Source organism: Physeter macrocephalus, chromosome 9 (genome assembly GCF_002837175.3).
Source record: "Physeter macrocephalus isolate SW-GA chromosome 9, ASM283717v5, whole genome shotgun sequence".
Classification (NCBI taxonomy): Eukaryota; Metazoa; Chordata; class Mammalia; order Artiodactyla; family Physeteridae; genus Physeter; species Physeter macrocephalus.
In genome coordinates this window covers 3,931,645-3,951,777 of record NC_041222.1, presented here as the reverse complement: position 1 = coordinate 3,951,777, position 20,133 = coordinate 3,931,645, and the positions used below count along the sequence as shown (strand labels likewise).

Genomic DNA, 20,133 nt, shown 5'->3' with positions numbered 1-20,133 from the left:
CAGGCTCAGCGGCCATGGCTCACGGGCCCAGCCGCTCCGCGGCATGTGGGATCTTCCCAGACGGGGGCACGAACCCGTGTCCCCTGCATCGGCAGGCGGACTCTCAACCACTGCGCCACCAAGGAAGCCCTAAACAGTATCTTTGAAACCTTCAAGATTGGCTTCAACAGCCTAAGGAAGATGCCTGGAAGAGGAAAGAACTGGAGTCTGGGATCATTCTTTCTCAGGAACGGTTGACCTTTGAGGATGTGGCCATAAAATTCACTCAGGAGGAGTGGGAATACCTGGACCCTGCTCAGAGGGCCTTGTACAGGGACGTGATTGTGGAGACCTATAGGAACCTGATCTCTGTGGAGATCTTCTGATGAAGATCTTCACGAAGACCTTGCTAAATTGATCGAGCTCTGGGGAAATCAGAGACAAGCAGTCAAGAGAGCGGAGCCAGATGAAGGAGCGCCTGGCAGCCCTCTCTACTCATGTGACAGAGCTGGAGGAAGATCTGTACACGGCCAGAGACCTCATTAAATCTGAGGAAATGAACACGAAATTCAAACGAGATGTCCGTGAAACTGAGGCTAAAAACTGCCAGTTGCAAGAACGCCTGCAGCTGGCACAGCAGAAGCTGCAGCAGACCCTGCAGATAGCAGAGGTGCTCCCCAAGGTGGAGGCGGAGCTGGCCTAGAGTGTGGCTGCACTCTCCAAGGCAAGGCAGAGAGAAAATGAATGAAGAACATAATAAATGTTTATCGGACACTGTTGACAAGCTTCTTTCAGAATCTAACAAGAGGCTTCAGCTTCATCTTAAAGAGAGAACAGCTACTCTAGCAGAGAAGAAGTCTCTCCTACAAGAAGTTGAGAATGCAAAAACACAGTTAGAAGAAATGCAACATGGTAAGGATCAGCTAAGACTAAACCTGGAAGCCCTGAGAGCTGAACTGGACCAGACGAGGCTGAGAGGAGCTCCATCACCAAGGCCGACCCCACTTGGGCAGCATCCCAGATGTCAGGTTCCCCATGGCAGATGGGCCCGCAGACTCCTTCAGCAGCAGCGTGGTGTGGCTGCACCCCCAGAAAGGCCGGCTGCCAGCGCTGCGTGGAGACTTCCAGGCCACTAGCTTCCCGAGAAGCGGTACAAGATGACAAGATGACCATAAAATGTGGAACCTCGGCCCCCTCCTCCCCGCTGTCCCTTCGGCTGGACCGGATGCACAAGGGGGCGCTGCACACAGCCAGCCCCGAGGACACCAGGGATATGCACAACTCGAAAGGTTTGCAGGATGGCCCCGTGAGCAACCCCAGCAGTAGTAACAGCAGCCAGGAGTCGCTGCCCAAAGCCCCCAGGAAGAAGGTCATCAAGTCCTCTATCGGCCGCTTGTCTGACAAGAAAGCAAAGGGCCGACCTGCACATCTTGGCAAGGAATCGTGATGACAAGGTGGTAATGCAGAGACAGAAAACTCATCTCAAGATGCCTTGGGACTCAGCAAATTGGGAGGACAGGCTGAAAAAAATCGTAAACTTCCAAAAAACAAATGATCCCATATCCAACCACTGCCCGACAGCGACCACTTGGAGACCCAAGTTCCCAACCACTGAATTGCTTGAGCCTCACGAGCAGGACATGTGAGAAACCTGCTGGCAAAAACAACTTTTTATTAAAATCGTTTTCAAGTCATTAGGAGGAAACATCTTACTTTCAGACATAAGTGGCCCACAGAACTGTATACTCTTATCTTAGACCTGTTCAAGAGAGGAACTTAAAATATGCATTTTAATGGTACAGGGAAGCACCCTCCCCTGCCCTGGCCCTAGTGCTCCCTGTGCAGACAATTTTTATTTATGAGTGACTGGAAAACAGTGACTAAAAGAAGTAGGAGGTTTATAATTCTCACCTAACAGGAAGTCCAGAGGGTGCAGTGGGGTGTGATGGATCCTCTGCCCCTTCTACCTCCATGACCACTTAATCTTTAGTGTCCTTACTGCAACTCTCGCATTGTGCATTTTTTTCAGTCAATATCCTCATAAAAAGAAAAATAAAATGGTTTTTTGCTTTCTCTTTTTATTGTATCTCTATGAGATGATGGATCCTTACTAAATTTATTGCACTAAGTATTTCAATATATGTAAGTCCGAACATTATGCTATACACCTTAAACTCATAAAGTGATGTATGTCAAGTACATCTCATAAAACTGAGGGGGAAAAGGCAAATAGAACACTTCAGGAAAAATGAAAAAAGAAAACTCTAGGAAGGGTTATACAAATTGCATTAATGTAAATGAAAAAGGTTATTAAGAGACTACTAATAGCTACCCCTATTTTAACTGCTCATCTAGTGACAGTAAGAAAACTAATATGTATTGCCAATTCAAGATAAAAAAAGGAATGAACTACTGACACACACAGCAACATGGATGAGTCTCAAAGGCATTATGCTGAGTGAAAAAAGCATATCAAAAGGGAACATGCTATGGATTTCCCTGGTAGTCCAGTGGGTAAGACTCCGTGCTCCCAATGCAAGGGGCCTGGGTTCGATCCCTGGTCAGGGAACTAGATCCCACATGCATGCTGCAACCAAGAAGTCCCCATGCCGCAACTAAAAGATCCCGTGTGCTGCAACTAAGATCCAGTGCAGCCAAAAGAAATAAATAATTTTTTTTAATAAAGAGGAACATACTATAAGGTTCCATTTATGATAAAAGGCAAAATTATAGTGATGGAGAACTGTTGCCTGGGTTTAGCGCTAGGATGAGGAGCTGACTACAAAGGGGAAGCATAAAGGAGTTTTGGAGCGTGATGGAATGTTCTGTATCCTAATTGCAGTGGTGGTTGCATAAATCTGTACATATGTAAAAATTCATAGAACTGTGCAGCAAAAACAAAGGTCAATTTTACTGTACGTTAACCAACAAATAAAATAAAATAAATTTCAAAAAGGAAACAGAAAAAATATCTTAGAGCTTCATGCCAATGGTATAATTTTACTGGCCACAAAATTATTAAATGTAACCGTATTAAAAAAAAATCAAGAAACCTGGGCCCAATTAATCGTTTCTAAAATATGTATACTAACAACTCATGGAAATATTATTGTAAGGAATATTAGCTTATGTATAAGGAAAGTCTGCTACTTCCAAATGAATTTGAATTGTGTTCCTTTATGGTTTAAAACAAGATACCTTGGTGTTTAGTTTAGAATCCAATAGTTGGTTAAAAAAAAAATTCACTAGTTCTGTTTTTAAAATCACTAATAATGGGTAATAGTATGTTTTAAAATTTATTTTCTCTTTCCATTATCCTAATTTATTGAAGTTATGGTATGGTTGGATTTTACACTTATATCAATTATCTAGAGACTCAAAATCAGAATCTGGAAATAATGCTGGATCCTCTGTCACTACAATCAAGAATATTTAAGAGGAACACTATTTCTCTAGGTAAACCACTGGGACTTATATATAATGTATGAGATGAGACAGCATCCTCTCAGCTTTAACATGTCTCCCACACTTTGGAACTGGTAGTACAAGTTCAGAAAGAATAACTTGTGTAGGTAGACCAAAAATAAGACCCAAAGATAGGGTTGGAAACTCAATATTACAAATGCTGCATTTCTATAGAAAGACTTGCCTAACAGAATGATGTAAGGCTTACATAGCAAGGTGTGATTCTAATTATAGTCGATTTTGCCTTTCCATATCATGCCTGGGTAGTTTTTCACCACTGCTTCTGCCATGGACAGAGGTTAAGTGCTTTTTGAGAGCAGATTTGTGCTTGAAATCCATGTCACAACAGTGGCATTTGTATGGCCGATCCCCACTGTGTATGTTCAAGTGGTCTTGAAGTGTGCTTTTAGCAGTAAATGTCTTCAGGCATACAGTACACTGAAAGGGCCGTATGCCCATGTGCCCTCGAATGTGCCGGTTGAGATTTTTCTTTTGTGTAAATGTTTTCCCACACTGTAAGCACAAGAACAGTTTATGCATCTTAAGGTGGCGCAGATAGTTTTCAACGTGAAGAAACCCCCGAGGGCACCGGGGGCACTGGTGCCTCAGGGAAAAAGCATCCTCTAGATTCTGAATCTCATTCACTGTACCATGACTTCCTTCAGTATTCTCACAAAATAAGCCCTGATCTTGATTCCCAGGAACTTCTGCCACTCTGCTCTCAACTGTAGAATTGATCAGTGAATGCTGTGTTTCCGAGAAATACATGCTTGCTTTTGAAGAGGTACAAGGCTGTGAAAACTTCTCATTTTCTACATCCCCAGTACTGATAGATTCCACATGGAGGATACGAATTTCATTGTCTTTAAAACCTATGTCTACTGAAGACAGCTCCGGTGACTTCATTTCCTTTCTTTCTGATGTCAAGCTCTCTACTGCAGACTGTAAAGCATTGCTTTCTTCTTTAACATGGAAATCTATGTTTACAGGACTATCCTCTGAAATTTCAATGATCTCACAGTCTTTATCTGAATTTTCTTCTTCATTCTTAACATCTGGATCAGAGGATTGACACAGGTCAGCATGTTGATTGTTATTTTTCATAGAAAGATCAATTTCCAGATATTTTGACAAAGCTTCTGTGCACTTTTCCACAATGTGAACCATCTGAAGGTAACTAGCAGCAGTCAAGTATTTCAAAAGCTCTTTCCTTTTAACTTCAAGTGCCCCAGTGTAGCAAGAGAGCAACAATTTTCTGCCAACTTCTGCACTCTGCAAGATGGTGATTCTGACATGTTTTGACTGCGTGAGTAAAAATTGATCTCTCATAAAAGTGGAGCAAGCAGCTAAAATCACCTTGTGCCCCTGGAACTCAGTGTCATTAATATAAATTGACACATCACAAAATAAATTCTGCTGTCTCAAGAGATTCATTTTCTGCAAGACTACATCTCCTTGCTGTTCAAACTGGAAGTGCAGAACATCAGACTCAGCAGCCATGGTCACAATCTAAGCAAAATAAAACATAAACATTGATGTAAGGATCGGGGATGCTTTCCTACACTGTGATAGTAAAAACAAACAATCAAAAAATCCTAAACCTAAACTGGGTAAAAGACAACTCAAATTCTAATCTGGGCGCTAAGAATGAACCCCTATATAACCATCTCAAGACCCAGAAAAATAAAACGCATTTCTCTATGATCTTGTGGTACATTTTTCATACTTCTGTTACAGAACTTATTATGTTGAAATGTACTCAACAGTTTCTATGTTTTTCTCCTTGACTAAACTGTATGTCCCTTATGGTCAAGGACATTGTTAATGCGCACTACTAAGTGGACTTAACTCAGTTTCCCAAATTAGAAACCTTAATGTAATCTCCAGACTTCCTACTCCTCATCACTACTGCAGGTCTTCCTTCTGTTCACCTGGACCCATGCAGTCTCCTTGATACCACACTCTCCTACATTCCAAACTACCCTCCTAAGTGCCACCAGATTAACATCTTTTAAAACTTTAAAAAAAATTCTCTTTTACTCTTCTGCTTTAAATCCTCCATTGCTCTCCTCTACCTCCAGGACAGCCTAACCTTCTTAGCAAATACAAGATCTTTCATTATTTGGCCTTCACCAACGTTATGGCTTTACCTTTCCTCTATCTTTTACACTGAAGCTTCTTTGATATTTAGATTTTCATCACTGGCCAGACAAGAAGACCCAATTACACCTTTGCACATGTTACATTCGCGCTTTCAGCTAGTGATTTGGCTGAAGGCTCAAATCAAGTAAGATTTAACCACCCGTCTCCCGGACAGAGTCAGTTGCTCTCAGAACACCACGAAAAGGAGCCTGGTTCATTTGAGTTCCTGCAGCGAGCGCAGGGGCAGCTTCGGGAATATCTGTTGAACTGAATCCGGACCCCAGGTGGCCTGGAAGATCCTCCAGCTCGCCACATAGGTCTTCCCGAGCCAAGCCTGCCAGGAACAAGGTCCTGACGGCCAGGTGCCTGCAGCACCCCTCCAGCCACTCCCGGGCCGCGCCTCGCTGCTGCCCTCCTCCTCCGCCGCCTCCTCCTCCGGCTTCCCCAACTGCCGGAGTTTCCCACGCGCTCACTCACCGACTCAGAAACCAGAGCCGAGCTTTCCGCTGCAGCGGCGGCCCAGGGCGGAAGGTGGGGTCAGCCTGGGAGGAAACACATCCGGTGTCAACTAGCTTCATTCTTCACTGGGGCCCGCTGGGCGTCCCGGAAGGACATCCTGAGACAGTCTCCCTTACTCCCCCCTACACCTGGAATAACAGAAAGGCCCCCGAATTCTGGCATGTCCCATCTCTCCTGTCCCACTTTCGGTACTCAAGCCGGTCCCCTCCGTGAGCTCTCCTCAACATCCGAATAGCAGACGGGTTGTGAAGATGGGGTACAGCGCGTCTGTCAGAGTACCCAGAACCGGGACCCCTGGGAGGCCCTCCCGGATTATTAGGAGCCAGGTCCTCTGCTTACCCTGAAATATACAATTTAAAAGGTGGCGGAGGTAAGGAGAGGAGAGTGCCATCGGGATCAGTATTCGAGATTGCCTAGCTAATGCCCCATCAGGATCTGGATCCCACCTCACCGCTCAACCTATCGCTTCCTCCCCACGCCCCTACCCCTCTCACGTCCTTGGCAAACCCAGGCCTTCTATCTCAACCGTTGGCCCGGCTGTTTCCTCCAACATGCCCTAGCCCTCCTACCATTCATCCCTCAAAATCCCATTCATCCATCGTTCATAAATCACATCATCCCTGAAGCCATCCTGAACTGCCCGTGAATTACTTGGCTCCCAATTGGGAACCAGTAAACCCTTTGGCTGCCTTAATGACGGCAATTATCGTACCTGTATTGAAATGTGTCCCACCTAGGCAGAGGTATTTAGGACAGTGACTTACTGCTCCTTGCATTCCCGAAGTCTAGAACTTAGTAGGCATCAAGGATTTGCCAAATGAAGGAATGTCTCAGCTAATTCTTAAAAGCAGTTGCTCCATCCCCTCAGTCAATAGCACAGGAGGAAGTAACGGACCCTAGTAACAATTTCTGGTTAGCCCAGATTTGCTTCTGAAGCCAAGCTCAGCGTGCTTGATTAATGTCTTTTCAAGAATAGGAGTGAAGAAAGCATTCCTGTATTCAAATTCAAGCAATTGGAAAGGGAAGCAGGACGGGAGAGAGAAAATAAACCACTGACATCAGAGCTTTAATTGTCAAACTTTTATTAAGGAAACTTCCCAATAATAAGTGAAGAGGTAGTTCACAGTATGTCTAACATACAACAGATTTAGAACAGCTATTCACCAGCTGAAATAAAATGTTCTGGGTTGTTTGTTTAGGATAATATCTTAGAAGAAGTGACACTGGTCACCCTCCATTTATAGACCTTCTAATAAAGAAACTAAAACAAATTAAAACTACATCTGATTTACCTCAGAGCCACTTCAGTTTGGAGTTTGCCTTTAAAATTAAATAATAAATAAATAACTGTGACACAGTAATTTTTTAAAAACCAAACTATGGTAAAGAGAGCCCTCTCTCCTTTTTAGTTATCCTGGGGATCCATAAAATACAAATGCTGAATGTCTAAGGTTTTAAAAAATCTTCCTCCTCTACAAGAATACGACTAGTTTTGAAAGTCATCTTCCCCTGTAAAACATATTTGATATCAGTAACTTGACCACTTTGCAATGCAATCTAAGAAACATGTATAAACAAAGAAAGAGAAAAGTCAAGTACCACCAAAATTAAGAAAATGTCTCACAGAAACAGAACACCTCTCCAGCCAAGAAATGGGAGACACTGTAAACCATGTCAGTAGTTTGCAGTTGAAAAAGGTGAGAACTAGAAGATTTAGTGATATAAAACCATCAAGATGCTAATTTAAAGTGATCAAAGAAAGCAAGGCAGTTTTCTTTATTCTTCCTAGGATAAAACCAAATTGACACCTTATCTCACTAAGACTACATGAGACTGTAAGCTCTGTGAGGGCAGGGACCATAGCAATCTTACCTTCATATCCTCAGTATCTAGCATAGTGCCTGGCAATAGTAGGTGTTCAATAAATGTCTCTTGAATGTCTGAATGAATCCAGGAATAGTCTCCAACCAAAGAGACCAATCTTATTTGAACCCATGCCTTTTAGTCTTCAAACCAGTAACAAAAACAGGACATGAATGTAAGCAGAGGAAGCACTCCAACTTGAAATTTCCCTGTGATAAAATGATGTTCAGAGAAAATAGTGAAACATTGGTTAACATGTTAGTGTCTCACTGTTGCATAGAACTGGTACTCTTTGGCTGGATCATATAAAAACCAGAATGCTAGGCAGCATCATTAGACCATATAATGAGTGACATTAGGCATAGATACCTGTTAGTCTTATCACTCAATTTTATTCTCATTTAAAATCTTTTAACAAAAGGTAGAAATTATACTTCAAATCAGATTCACATATAAATGCATCAAATTATAACAACTTTAAGAACTCCCTCTGACTACTCAAGTTAAAACTAATTTTTGGTTTATCTGTACATGGACTCTCATAGCTCAGAAACAAAAACAGAAAATCCTGATAGAAACCAAATAAACACTGTTTCAAGACAAAATCAGTTTCCATTTGGATCCTTCTCACATTATTCTTACTTGTCCTTGCCCTTCCTAATCAACACCTAGCAAATCAGTCACTTGCTTAGGAAAAATGTAATATTCATCCTAACCAAAAAATAATTAACTTACAAAAATAAATCCTTCTGTGATGTTTTATTTGCAAAATCCAGGATGTCTCAGAAAGCAAACAGTGATTCACAGAGGGGAAGCACAAACTAGGAACTTTTTATTAAGGTATTCTTGATCACGGACTAAATCTTTTTAAGCCAAGGGACAGTGAGAAGTGAGGAGACCATAGCTCATATTTAGTTACTTATCTACTTTGGCTAACCTTGGCCAGGCCACCTCTTTGGGCTTTGGATATCCCAACTTAAAAAAAGGGAGGTGGACTAAATGATCTCTTAAGATTCTCTACGGACTCAAACACTCCTATTACCTAAATCTAACTCATGGGTCAGAAACTAATAAGACTCAAAATTTTATTTCTGAACTATAACATGTGCTTTAGGAAAAACAGTTGTTTTGTTTTTCCATAATGGAAAATCAACTTTGTATTAGTGATCTATCAGAGGTGACAAGGTGGGACTATGTACCTTTATAGAAATATCTAAATGCAAAAACCTGACTGCTCCTGTGACCCACTTTTTTCATCCATTTTAGAAGTTAAGGTACACAAGGAAATGAGAATTCAGAGACTATTACAATACACTGGACAAAACTCTGAAGGCGAAACTCACCTTACTGATGGCTAACTTCTAAAACAAAGCCTAGAGAATGACTCCAGATAGCCCCTTTTTAGAGAGACCATTATGCGTTAGCACACTTTAAATGTGCCTGGAGCAATCCTGACTTCAAAAGCATCACCAAGTAAGTTAGAGATTAATTATAAACATCTGGCTTCTTTTTGGGGAAGACGTCCCAAATAAGTACTGTTGTACAACTGTACTATTCTTTGTTGGTTATGCTCCCCATGCTGATTCCTAACTATCTGTCTGCAGGTGTTGCTAAAAATATTGTACTCTGGTCTATGTGAACTTCAGTGATGTGAAGTTGGGCCATATACTGTTGAAAAGAGTACAGAATAATCTAAAATACTTTATAGCCAGCTCCAAGACAAGTACAAATTGTAGGAAGCAGATTCATTCATTTATCAGACATAGATGAATTATCAGTAGGCAAGGCAACTACAAATTCTATCACATATTCAGGCCAACAGCAATATCTCCTTATATCTCAGCTTATTTTCTGCCAGTGAAAAATATTATTCGCTTCTCTTAGCATAGCATCTATTAGTGGATTGGAGGTGATATTATTAACTTGTTGGTACCTTCAGAATGTGCCCTGTGAAAAGTCTAAAACAGTGTCAGTCTAAGACATAAGTCAATGTTAGGTAGACAGGTGGAATACTCCTTGGGAAAGGAAAACAGACATCACAGGATAAATAATTCAAAACAGAACATGGGAAAGGGCAAAAGGAAGGCAAGACCACTCCAAGTGGCAAGTTGCCTGGTCTATTAGTGCTTTGACTCACCCCTATGACTTCCAGAGCACAGAGGCTTTGGAGAAGTCAAATTCGCAAAATCACTCCTAAAAAGACTCAGACTTGCCATTGTTCGCAGTCAGTTCTAGTTAGGAGCATAAAGGCCCTACTCAATTCACACAAGTACTATCATTCCTTAAGTTCAGGACAGCTTGGGCCAGTTTACCTGCATCCAGGACCTGTGTCGCATCAGGCTGTGGCTGACACCCTTTCGAGTCTGTGACTGTTGTACATGCAAAAGAATCAAAGTCCACTGTGAGGTCTTGCACATTTCTTTCATTGGCATTATCAAAGCTGTTTTTGCCATGCAGCTGTTTAAGGTGTTTCCTCAAAACTGGCTTATGTGCAAAAACCATGTCACAATAGTTACACTTATGGGGCTTATCTCCACTGTGAAGGTTAAGATGATCCTGTAAGGAACACTTCTGAGAAAAGGTTTTCCCACAGATTTTACACTGGAAAGGTTTAATGCCGGCATGCACACGCATGTGTCGATGAAGGTTGCCTTTCTGAGTAAAAGTCTTGCCGCAGAGTAGACACATAAAGAGTTTGTGCATTTTTAAATGGTTGGCGTAGTTCTCCAGGTGACGAAACACCCTGGTACACTTTGGGCATTGGTGATGCCACTGTAGGCCTTTGTCTACACCTCGAATATTAGGCCCAAAGACATCTTTTGAGGCCATGATGATGTTATCACTGCCTGTGTAAGACAGGGCATAATTGTGGAGGTGGTTTTGTTCTATTTCACTTACTCTGTTTTCCACAGTTGAATTTATCAGGGAGTGCTGGGGCTCTGATGAATGTAAAGCAGTGGGTTCAGATGAAATAAACTGGTTCTGATCTTTTTTACTTCTAACCTCTGATACATCCCCAATAGATTCTACCTTAACAATCTGAATATCACTGTCCTCCATATCCATACTGTCTTCAGATGGATGGATACAAGGTGAGTCCTGCTTTGGGGAGCCTCTGCCATCTCCCTGATGTTCTTTTGACTGGGGAGAAGCACTCTGCGGTTCACATCCCTCTTTACTATCCATTGGTTGTTTTGGCTTTATAAACTTCCACAAGGCCTGTGTGCACCGTTCTACAATGTGGCTCATCTGAAGAAAACTTGCAGCCGTCAAGTAATTTACCAGTTCCATCTCAGGGAATTCCAGCACACCACTGTAACAGGATAAGAGCAATTGTCTCCCCACTTCGGAACTCTGTAATATGGAGATTTTCACCTCTCTGGAATCGTTCAGTAAAAATTGGTCTCTTAAGAAGGGGGAACCTGCAGCAAACACAATTTTATGCCCCTGTACCTCAATATCATCTATGAGAACTGTAACATCACAAAATTTATTCTCTTCTCTTAATTTGTTCATTTTTTGTAACATTGAATCTCCATAATTTTCAAACTTGAAGTGAAGGAGATCTGATCTTTCAGACATTTTGGCAGACCTAAAGAACAGAAATGTTAAAAAGGATGAATTTAAGAAAATACAAACAATTAAGAAAACCTGGATTTTCCTTCCAAAAACAAATTTGTGTTGTCATACTTGTTTATATGTATCTGAATAAAATTTTCCTTGAAAGAGGAAGCTAGTATAACTGCTTTCAAAGGCTGTTAAAAATTACTCCTTACCAACATCAAGTGTCAATTGCACCTAAGGAGTGGACTTGTATCCGTGTAAACAGCTTGGTATTCATTCAACTTTTTTTTTTTTTTTTTTTTTTTTTGCGGTACGCGGGCCTCTCACTGTTGTGGCCTCTCCCATTGCGGAGCACAGGCTCCGGACGCGCAGGCTCAGCGGCCATGGCTCACGGGCCCAGCCGCTCTGCGGCCTGGGGGATCTTCCGGACCGGGGCACGAACCCGTGTCTCCTGCATCTCCTGCATCAGCAGGCGGGCTCTCAACCACTGCGCCACCAGGGAAGCCCCTATTCAACTTTTTAAGATGCTTAATATAAGAACAGTGCTTGAGTTATTCCAAGGGCATTGTTTTTCCTTCTCAAATGATAATTCTATCAGGTTTCAAGAACTACCTAAAACATCCCAACAAGTAATAATGAAGTAACTATTTTGCATGATACTGTGAACCTGCTTCTTCGAAGACAAAACACTCTTTTCCTTCGCTTTGTATTTTACTGCAGTGACATTGCTTGCCCCATTCTTGGGTAAACCCTCTTCTGTTTAAACTGATGTGAATTTACTCATACAAGTATTTCTGCAATAAAATGAAAGTCACATGCCTAAAGGGACAACTTTTAGACAGTGTCAAAGGCACAGGTCTTTATCCTGTGCATTTTGGACAAACCTAAACTCTTTCTTAAGAAACATTTCTTGATATATGAAGTAAATATTTGACACAGAAAAACAAGATGAGTCACTTGGTGGGAATCTGAGTAGGAGTAAGGTGGATCTAGTTAATCCTTACTAGATTCTATTCTTTCTTCCTTATCCTTATTTATCCATCATTACTCATCAACCGGACTACTAGAACTGATTCATAAATGTTCCTTGGTTCCAGCTTCTATTACCTCTAATCCAACTTCTACACCATCACACGTCCTCTTTGAAAAACACAGGTCTGATTATATCCAACTCCTGCCTAAAATCCTTCTGTGACCTCCCATTGTCTCCTGGATGAAGACTAACTTCTTGAATATAAACTGATCAAGTAAATTTAACATTGGCATAAACCATTCAACCATGGAGAAGGTGTCTTTGCCAAAACTCTGTGTATTTGTCCCTTTATGAAGCAATTCCTTTGGAGAAAGTCCCCATGTTCTGATTCCATACTCTTCAAACGATTTTCTGATAACTTGGCTTCCCATGTGTCACTCTAAAGGGAAGGATGAGTTAGCCATGTCAACCTGATATTGTCAACACATTTATTATTTTTACAATGACAATCCACCAGTCTATATAGCAGTCTTCTGTGAGATCAGTCGGTATATCAGGTCTACCCCTGAGAAGCAGCTCTACAATCTCAGTGCATCAATAAATTCACCTTGAACTTTATGTATCCATCAACTCCGCAGTTGAGAATCACGAGACAACCAGCTGTTCCTAGCAACATCTGGCCCCGAAGCCCAATCTTTATAATTTTATCTTCTAGAACACTGAATTACAAAGGCTCATAGAACACCAGCTCGTAAAGGCAGAATCTAGGTCTCACTCATATTGCTCAGTGCCTGGTTCATGACAGCACTCTACTGACTCCAAACCTTAGCAGTTATTTCTTTAGTCCGTAACACTATTCCTAGCCAATTCTGACTCCTTTATTTCCTCTCAGGGCCCTTCCCTAACCCCTTAGATTAGAACAGTTGTCTCTACTGGACCTATAACTAAAAGTATTTCTAACATAACACTCAGGATACCAATACTTGTTCCTTTCCCCCAAACTGCAAGCTACATGGCATTAGAGAGAAGAATCTCCACCCTATTCAATGGAGCTAATGCTGGGAACCTGAATCTTCTAGGGCAAAACACTCTTTCCTTTGGCTTCAAATTCTACTTAATGCAGCCACATTACTGGCCAAACCCTCTTCTGTTCAAACTGGTGTGTATTCCCATCACCTGATATTGTACTAAACACACGGCAGGTGCTCAGTTTGCATTTGTTGAACCTATGCGATTCATTTGACAGTAGTAAGAAGCAAGAACTGCTGTTAGGAAGACCAATGCAGTGTCTGCATAAGCATTACAGGTCTGAGGCCATGAGAGCCTAGAAAGGAATGAAAATGGGAATAAGGAGCAAGGAAAAATAACAAAAAGATATTTCAAAAAACTTGGTAACTGGAGATAGAAAATGAAAAAAAGTAACGTGTAAAGGTTTTAAACTTAGGATTTCAGCCGAATTAAAATGTCATTGAAAGAGAGGTGAGATTTAGGAGGGGGAACTGGTATGGCAGAGGTATATTAAAATATATTTATACAAAAATTATAAGCTTTCCCTTTGTATGGCACTCTGAGTGTACAGATAATGAAAAATCACAATGAAGATGAGAGGAGGGATGTAGAGAAGCAAATTCAGCACCACAGAAAAGGTGGTGAATATCAAATGAAAAGGAAAAATCTAGGAGACACAGGGACTGTATCAGTAAACAAAGTGGCACAACTCTATTATCTATCTCTGGTCAGTTTTAGCAATTACAGTAGCTTAATATATTTGATCTGGAAACAGTGACTGTCCCAATTTATAACTAGAAATTATATAAATGACTGCTGTTCAAGTGGCCAAACAAAAGGGGCATTCTTTCTTAGAGGTTTAGCTTGTCCTACATTTACTGACAGGTCAGTATTTTCCTACTCACACTGAAAAATGAACATTAATTGCTTCCATCTGTAATATGACAGTACTTGCAATGCTTTAGACAACTATCCTCAGGGATTGTTCCTTGAAGTTCCAAAGACAGGAGTTGGAGTACAATTTCATTTACTTCCTATTCATCAGTCTCAAGAAACTTACCAACAGAAGCAGTCAAACAGGTATCTCAGGAAAGTGCTTGATTTGTCTGCTGTAGTCCAAGAATATGAGGAAAAATTATTCTGTTTAAGAAGTTTTCCTTAATGTCTCAGCCCGCTGTATTGTCTCCCTTTGATAAACTCTTATTTCCAGGCCACACAGTTTATCCTTGAATTGTTTCTTGTCACTAGTCTCTCTTTCCAACAGACTGTTAGTTATTTGAGGGCAAGGACCAACTGTTATTTTTTACACAGTTCATTCAACAAAAACCATAATTAACTCCTAATGTTCCCTATGAAATTATTATTGAGCTATGGTAGAGATGCTCTATATTATCATGATACCCTCTTTTGAGTGCCCTGGGGAAAATGTCTTTCTAGGGTTTGTTTCCAAAAAATAGTTTTAACAACATAAAACCAAATTTTAAACAAAATTTCTAAAATGTCAAAATAAAAAGGAACACTTGTTTCATATGAACTGGTTTAATTTTATTTAAAAATAAGAAAAATGATAGCTAATCTTTACTGAATCCTTGCTGAGTACCAGGTATAGTGCTAAGTGCTTTACCCAAGTTGACCCATTTAAGCCTCAAAATCTCTATGAGGTAGGTATTATTATCATTCCACTTTGCCTATGAGGAAACCCAAGCTTGGTGAACATAAATAACTTGCTCAATTTAAGAGAGGTGGAAAGTATTAAATGTTAGAGGTAGAACTTGTGCCCAAGCTGCATGATGCCAAAATTCATGTATGAAACTAGGCTAGCTGAAGTTTTATCTTATGGCTGTTAACTGTGTAACTGTTCAGATCTCCCTGCTCATATCCATTCAGCTGTACACTTATGACTGATATGCTTTTGTGTATTTAGTTATGCTTCAATAAAAGTTTTATGTTTAAGAACAAAAAGTACAACTTAAAGCCAAATTTGTGTCAAGTCTAGAGGACTTTAATAGTAAAGCATTTATGTATTATCCTTGTCTTACCTTCCTTTCTCACTTATTTTAACTTTATATTATTTTTCTACCCTTTGTGTATTTATCTTTTTTTTTTTTAACATCTTTACTGGAGTATAATTGCTTTACAATGGTGTGTTAGTTTCTGCTTTATAACAAAGTGAATCAACTATACATATACTGTGTATTTATCTTTGTAGAATGAAACTTAATGCCATTTACAAACAAAACTTAATAAAATTATGAATATATTTGATTTTCAGACTCCCCAACTATAGTTAATTTATAAGTATAACAGCAATTATTGATAATTGTCATAAAAATCTCTCACATAATTCTAGATTATAGCAGACCTTCTAGTAACTTAAAGAAAGTAAAGATCTGATCAGGTAGAATAGAGACTTGGTCTCCACATTCTGTTGATTCTTTCCTCAGAATGATTTCCAAATTCTCTCTCTATATTCTTACTACCATTGGCTTGGTTCAGGTCCTTATCATCTGTTGTCTAGGTTACTATGATTAAGTCTAAATACTGCTGAGTTTCTCTCAGCAAGTTTTAATGACCCATTTCTCAAACATCAATGAAATAGGAATAGTCTCACTTAAGATCATTCTCTCTTTATTTATATTTACACAATTCTTCCATAATCATTTCCATAACAAATGTTCCAGCTGATTTGAAAATCTCCCTTTGTTCAAACAGGAGTAACCAGAAAGGATCAGTGAATATTCTATGTTCAACAACGTTCACTGCCGTGCGATGGGCAGTGCAAAAATATCCATGTTTCTTATCTAAAATGCCTCTAATAATACTGATAAGGAAAACTTTTCTATTCTGTATAATAAACTCCAAAGCTGTATGTCAGTCTGTTTCCTCATCTACCTCATAAAAGTGACTTTATCTTTCAACTTAGCACTCACAGCTACTTGGAAATCTTTCTTCGTCTTTCATTAACACCACATGCCATTTTTCAAAGAGGTTGTAATAAACTACAGCTTTTCTCTCTATAAAACTCAAACATTTTCTTCTTTTGGGTAACTTTCATGACACTGCATTCTCCAAGGTCTCACTCTTTTGTTTTACTGTAAGATTACAGAAATATACCCTTCTTGGAAAAATTTTTTAATATAGGTAAAGTAAAAGTCCCCTTTCTCAGCCTCCTTCCACTCAGTTCTCAGTTGGTTCTAAGTTTCTTCCCTAATGACTCTCCCTCCCCTCCATTTTTAAAACAACACTTCTATATAACAACACTTCTAGCCACAGAAAATAAAAAATAAAATTAGGTTTCTTACTTATAAACTATATATATATTGTTTTGCAACTTTCTTTTTTCATTTATTGCTTTTGAGGGTTATTTATATTGAATAAATAGACCTAGTTCATTCTTCTTAAACTGTTGTACAGAAGTGGGCAAGTGACTTAACTACTGGCCTCAGTTTTTCACCATGCTTTTGCTGATCTGTTCCTCAAGGGTTCACTAAATCGTGTAAAGGTAAGTATATTCTTCAAAGCTTAGTCCTTGACTTTTTGCTGTTTTCTTAATGCTTACTTCCTCAGAAAGCCTGTCTTGGTTTCTCAATGTTTTATTACCTTCTCTATTTAAAAAATTCCTAACTCTCCATCCTCATGGCTAATCTTAACCAAACTTAACCTCAATTCAAGCTAATCAAAAATACCTGCCCTAGGCTACTACTCTATCACTTGAAATGCATGATATCTAAACTCTTACACTGGCTAAAACTCAATAAGTCAAAAATAAAAGCTTATGGAGAATGGCTCTGAGAACAGTAGGCATGGAAGCAAGAAAACCTGCTAGTATGCTATTACTTTAACAGATCAAGATAGAAATAATGAGGGCCTGAATAATATGGATACTGAGTGGAAATAATATGGATGGAGAGAGGAAACAGATCCTAGAGATATTTCAAACAGAGAACTGATGGACTTGATGACCAAGGTGGGAAACAAGAGATGAAAGGTCAAGATGACTCCAAGATATTTGGTTTGAGAAACTGGGTATCTTTGACAGAGTGTCATTCAATAAGCTAGGGAATATTGGAGGGGATGACCATCGGTCAGGTGTTAAAATGTTTAACCAGAGGAGCCTGCATGACTTTAAGAAGAAGATCCATTAGCTAGCTGGATACAGCTCTGAAGCTGAAGAGGAGACCTGATTATAGATAATAAGTAATAGATGAAAGCATGGCATAAACTGACTTAACTGTGAATGAAATTGACCTAAAATGGCACAGACTGGAAGAGAATCTAAAACAGAAGAAAAGAAATAAAAAACAAATACATAACACAAACATAAATCCATTACTTACCTTCTTCTCAATCTGGATCTCCTTCCAAGCCTCTCCATTTTCTAATTAATTGAGTCTACCTTTGCTTAAATTTTTCCCATTCTTTTGACTCCCATATTCAATCACTGCTTAGTGCAGTGGGTAAAACCATATTTCCTAGAATCAAACCCTGCTCCACCACTTACTAGCTGTGTGACCTTGGGCAAGTTACTTAACCACTTCTGTTTTTCAGTTTTCCCACCTGTCAAAGAATATTACTTCATAGGGTTGTTATGGGAAATTAAATTAATTTTAAAGTAAATTCATTTTAAAAATTAAGTTAATTTTTAAAAGAACTTAGAATAGTGCCTGGAACTGTGCTCTATAAGCAAATGCTAGGTAAGTAAGTAAATAAAGCCTGTCAATTTTTTTTGTGAAATCCTTCATATGTGGCTTTTTTTTTCATTCTCATTGACACCAAACCACTTGAGGTCTGCATTATTTCATATATTATCACCTCATCACTCTATTAAAATAGCTTTGTAAAAGGTCACTCATGATCTCTCGATAAAGAAATGGCCATCTTTTTTTCCCCTCATTCTCCTAATGCTCTGCATCAGCTGTCCCAGTGGACCCTTCTCAGTACTCTCTTCTCTTGATTTCTGAGTCTTCTTGGTTGCTGGAACTCTTATATTTATCATCTACTTCTTATATTTTATCATCTACTTCTGTTTCTGCTACTACACCAACTACTATTAGTTCTAATTCTTCTTTTTGCTTTGTAAATGCAACCATTCCCCCCAAATATTCCCTTCTTTCTCAATAACCCCTTCCTGATGCCAGCTATTCCCATGGCTTCCACCTCTACGCTCTATGATGATTCAAACCTTTACCTCTAGCCACAGCATTTAGGTTGAGCTGCAGATTTGCATTTCCAACTCTATACTGGACAGCTCCATGTGGCTATCTCACCAGGCCTTCAAGTCAACATATCCAAAAAATGAATTTGTCATCTACACTAGGCTTATGGTTTTATTGCTGATAATGGCATTAACATTCTTCAAATACCACAGGCCTAAAACCTAAGACTCAGCTTTGATGCTTCTTTCACCCTCAACATCCAATTTATTATGGAGTCTTTACAGCATTCACTACAGCATTACCTGCCTTCTTTCCAATAACACTGTCATAACTCCATTTCAGGATTTCATTACTTCTCACTAGACTGATCCCACTACTCCTTCAAAAGAATCTCCAATGAGAGCATCTAGACTTTAGCTAAAGAGTCCAGAATCAGTTTATAGAAATTCCTATCCTATAGGCTGACCTCCAGAACAAGATGGTTTTCTACAGTGCAAATCCGACTATACCAGTCTCCTGCTCAAAATTCTTCAAAAAGTACCCACCTCCTTTAGGATTAAACCTTCACTATCTGGACCTCGGTCTACTTTCCCAGCCTCATATCTCATCCTTTGCACAAGAGCCCCGCGCCCCCCTCCTCCTCTTCCCACACAAGTTATGCTCAGTCATTCCTTCACAGCATTGCAACTGTTCCTCCTGTAGGAAAAGCCCTTCTCCACCTTATCCTCTCCAACAAATAAAATTGAGAAGTCACTTTCTTTCTTCAGCCTCCCCAGCAACTGCCCCTTGAACAGTTCATACATATATGACTGATTCATACATCGCAGGAGCACTCATTTGTTTTTATCTGGCTCCCAAACTTGACCCTGAAACTTGGAACAATATCTTACGAATTCCCAGTGCCTGACATAGCGCCAGAAATATAAAGGTGCTGTTGCCAGTGGCAAAAGGGTAACCTAGCTTAGCACTCATAATAATTCTCGCGGGCTGGCCCTGAGGCCTTGCCATGGCCCAGATCTGGCACGTCCTACAGGATGCCAGAGTCGGGCGTTCAAGCAAACTGCTGGGCCCTCGGCTGGGGTCCCAGGAGGAGGTCCCTGGGGGCATCCTTAGGCTCCCCACTCCAGACGCTGGGAAGGGAAAGGGGCGGGGCACAGCATGGGCCGGGCCTAGGGCTCCATAAGTCCCCCCGGGCCTAGGCCAGCCCCTCGGCCCCCATCCCAGGGCAGGTCCCGGCCAATCCAGGGCCCCAAGGGGGCTCCATTTTGAGAGACCTCGTACCCCTACCCGGCGCTCCGGCCGCCTCCGCACTTACAGACCCAGGGGAAGGCCACCGTCAGGATCCGGCACCGCCAGGAGCTCCGGCCCCTCGGGGCTCCGGGAAGGGGGAGGGGCGGGGAACCCGAGCCAAAGGGGGACCCAACGGAACCGGAAGGGCAGCCCTCGCCGGACAAAGACAACTTC

General features: G+C 40.6%; 2 protein-coding genes and 1 pseudogene across 6 annotated transcripts; 1 reads left to right on the top strand and 2 right to left on the bottom strand.

Annotated features, from left to right (window-relative positions):
• LOC112065500 (liprin-alpha-1-like) overlaps positions 1-1,988 on the top strand; it is a 7,193-nt pseudogene extending 5,205 nt beyond the window's left edge.
• Positions 1,989-2,117: 129 nt separating this feature from the next.
• ZBTB6 (zinc finger and BTB domain containing 6) lies at positions 2,118-6,189 on the bottom strand. 2 transcript variants are annotated; one of them, XM_007128906.4, is made up of 2 exons: positions 6,064-6,189; positions 2,118-4,953 (listed from the first exon to the last, which is right to left on the bottom strand). In XM_007128906.4, exon 2 carries the CDS (start codon positions 4,942-4,944, stop codon positions 3,673-3,675), a length of 1,272 nt encoding a protein of 423 aa, XP_007128968.1. In that variant the 5' UTR covers positions 4,945-4,953; positions 6,064-6,189; the 3' UTR covers positions 2,118-3,672. The 2 variants fall into 2 exon arrangements, with proteins under 2 accessions (XP_007128968.1, XP_007128969.1); XM_007128907.4 differs by lacking the exon at positions 6,064-6,189 and adding an exon at positions 5,595-5,896.
• Positions 6,190-7,229: 1,040 nt separating this feature from the next.
• On the bottom strand, positions 7,230-20,073 carry ZBTB26 (zinc finger and BTB domain containing 26). 4 transcript variants are annotated; one of them, XM_028493548.2, is made up of 3 exons: positions 19,985-20,073; positions 10,281-11,560; positions 7,230-8,177 (listed from the first exon to the last, which is right to left on the bottom strand). In XM_028493548.2, the coding sequence occupies exons 2-3, from the start codon at positions 11,548-11,550 to the stop codon at positions 8,107-8,109; spliced, it is 1,341 nt and encodes a 446-aa protein (XP_028349349.1). In that variant the 5' UTR covers positions 11,551-11,560; positions 19,985-20,073; the 3' UTR covers positions 7,230-8,106. The 4 variants fall into 4 exon arrangements, with proteins under 4 accessions (XP_028349349.1, XP_054942954.1, XP_028349348.1 ...); XM_055086979.1 differs by having other exon boundaries at positions 10,281-17,788; positions 19,989-20,026; XM_028493547.2 differs by lacking the exon at positions 19,985-20,073 and adding an exon at positions 14,574-19,917.
• Positions 20,074-20,133: the final 60 nt, after the last annotated feature.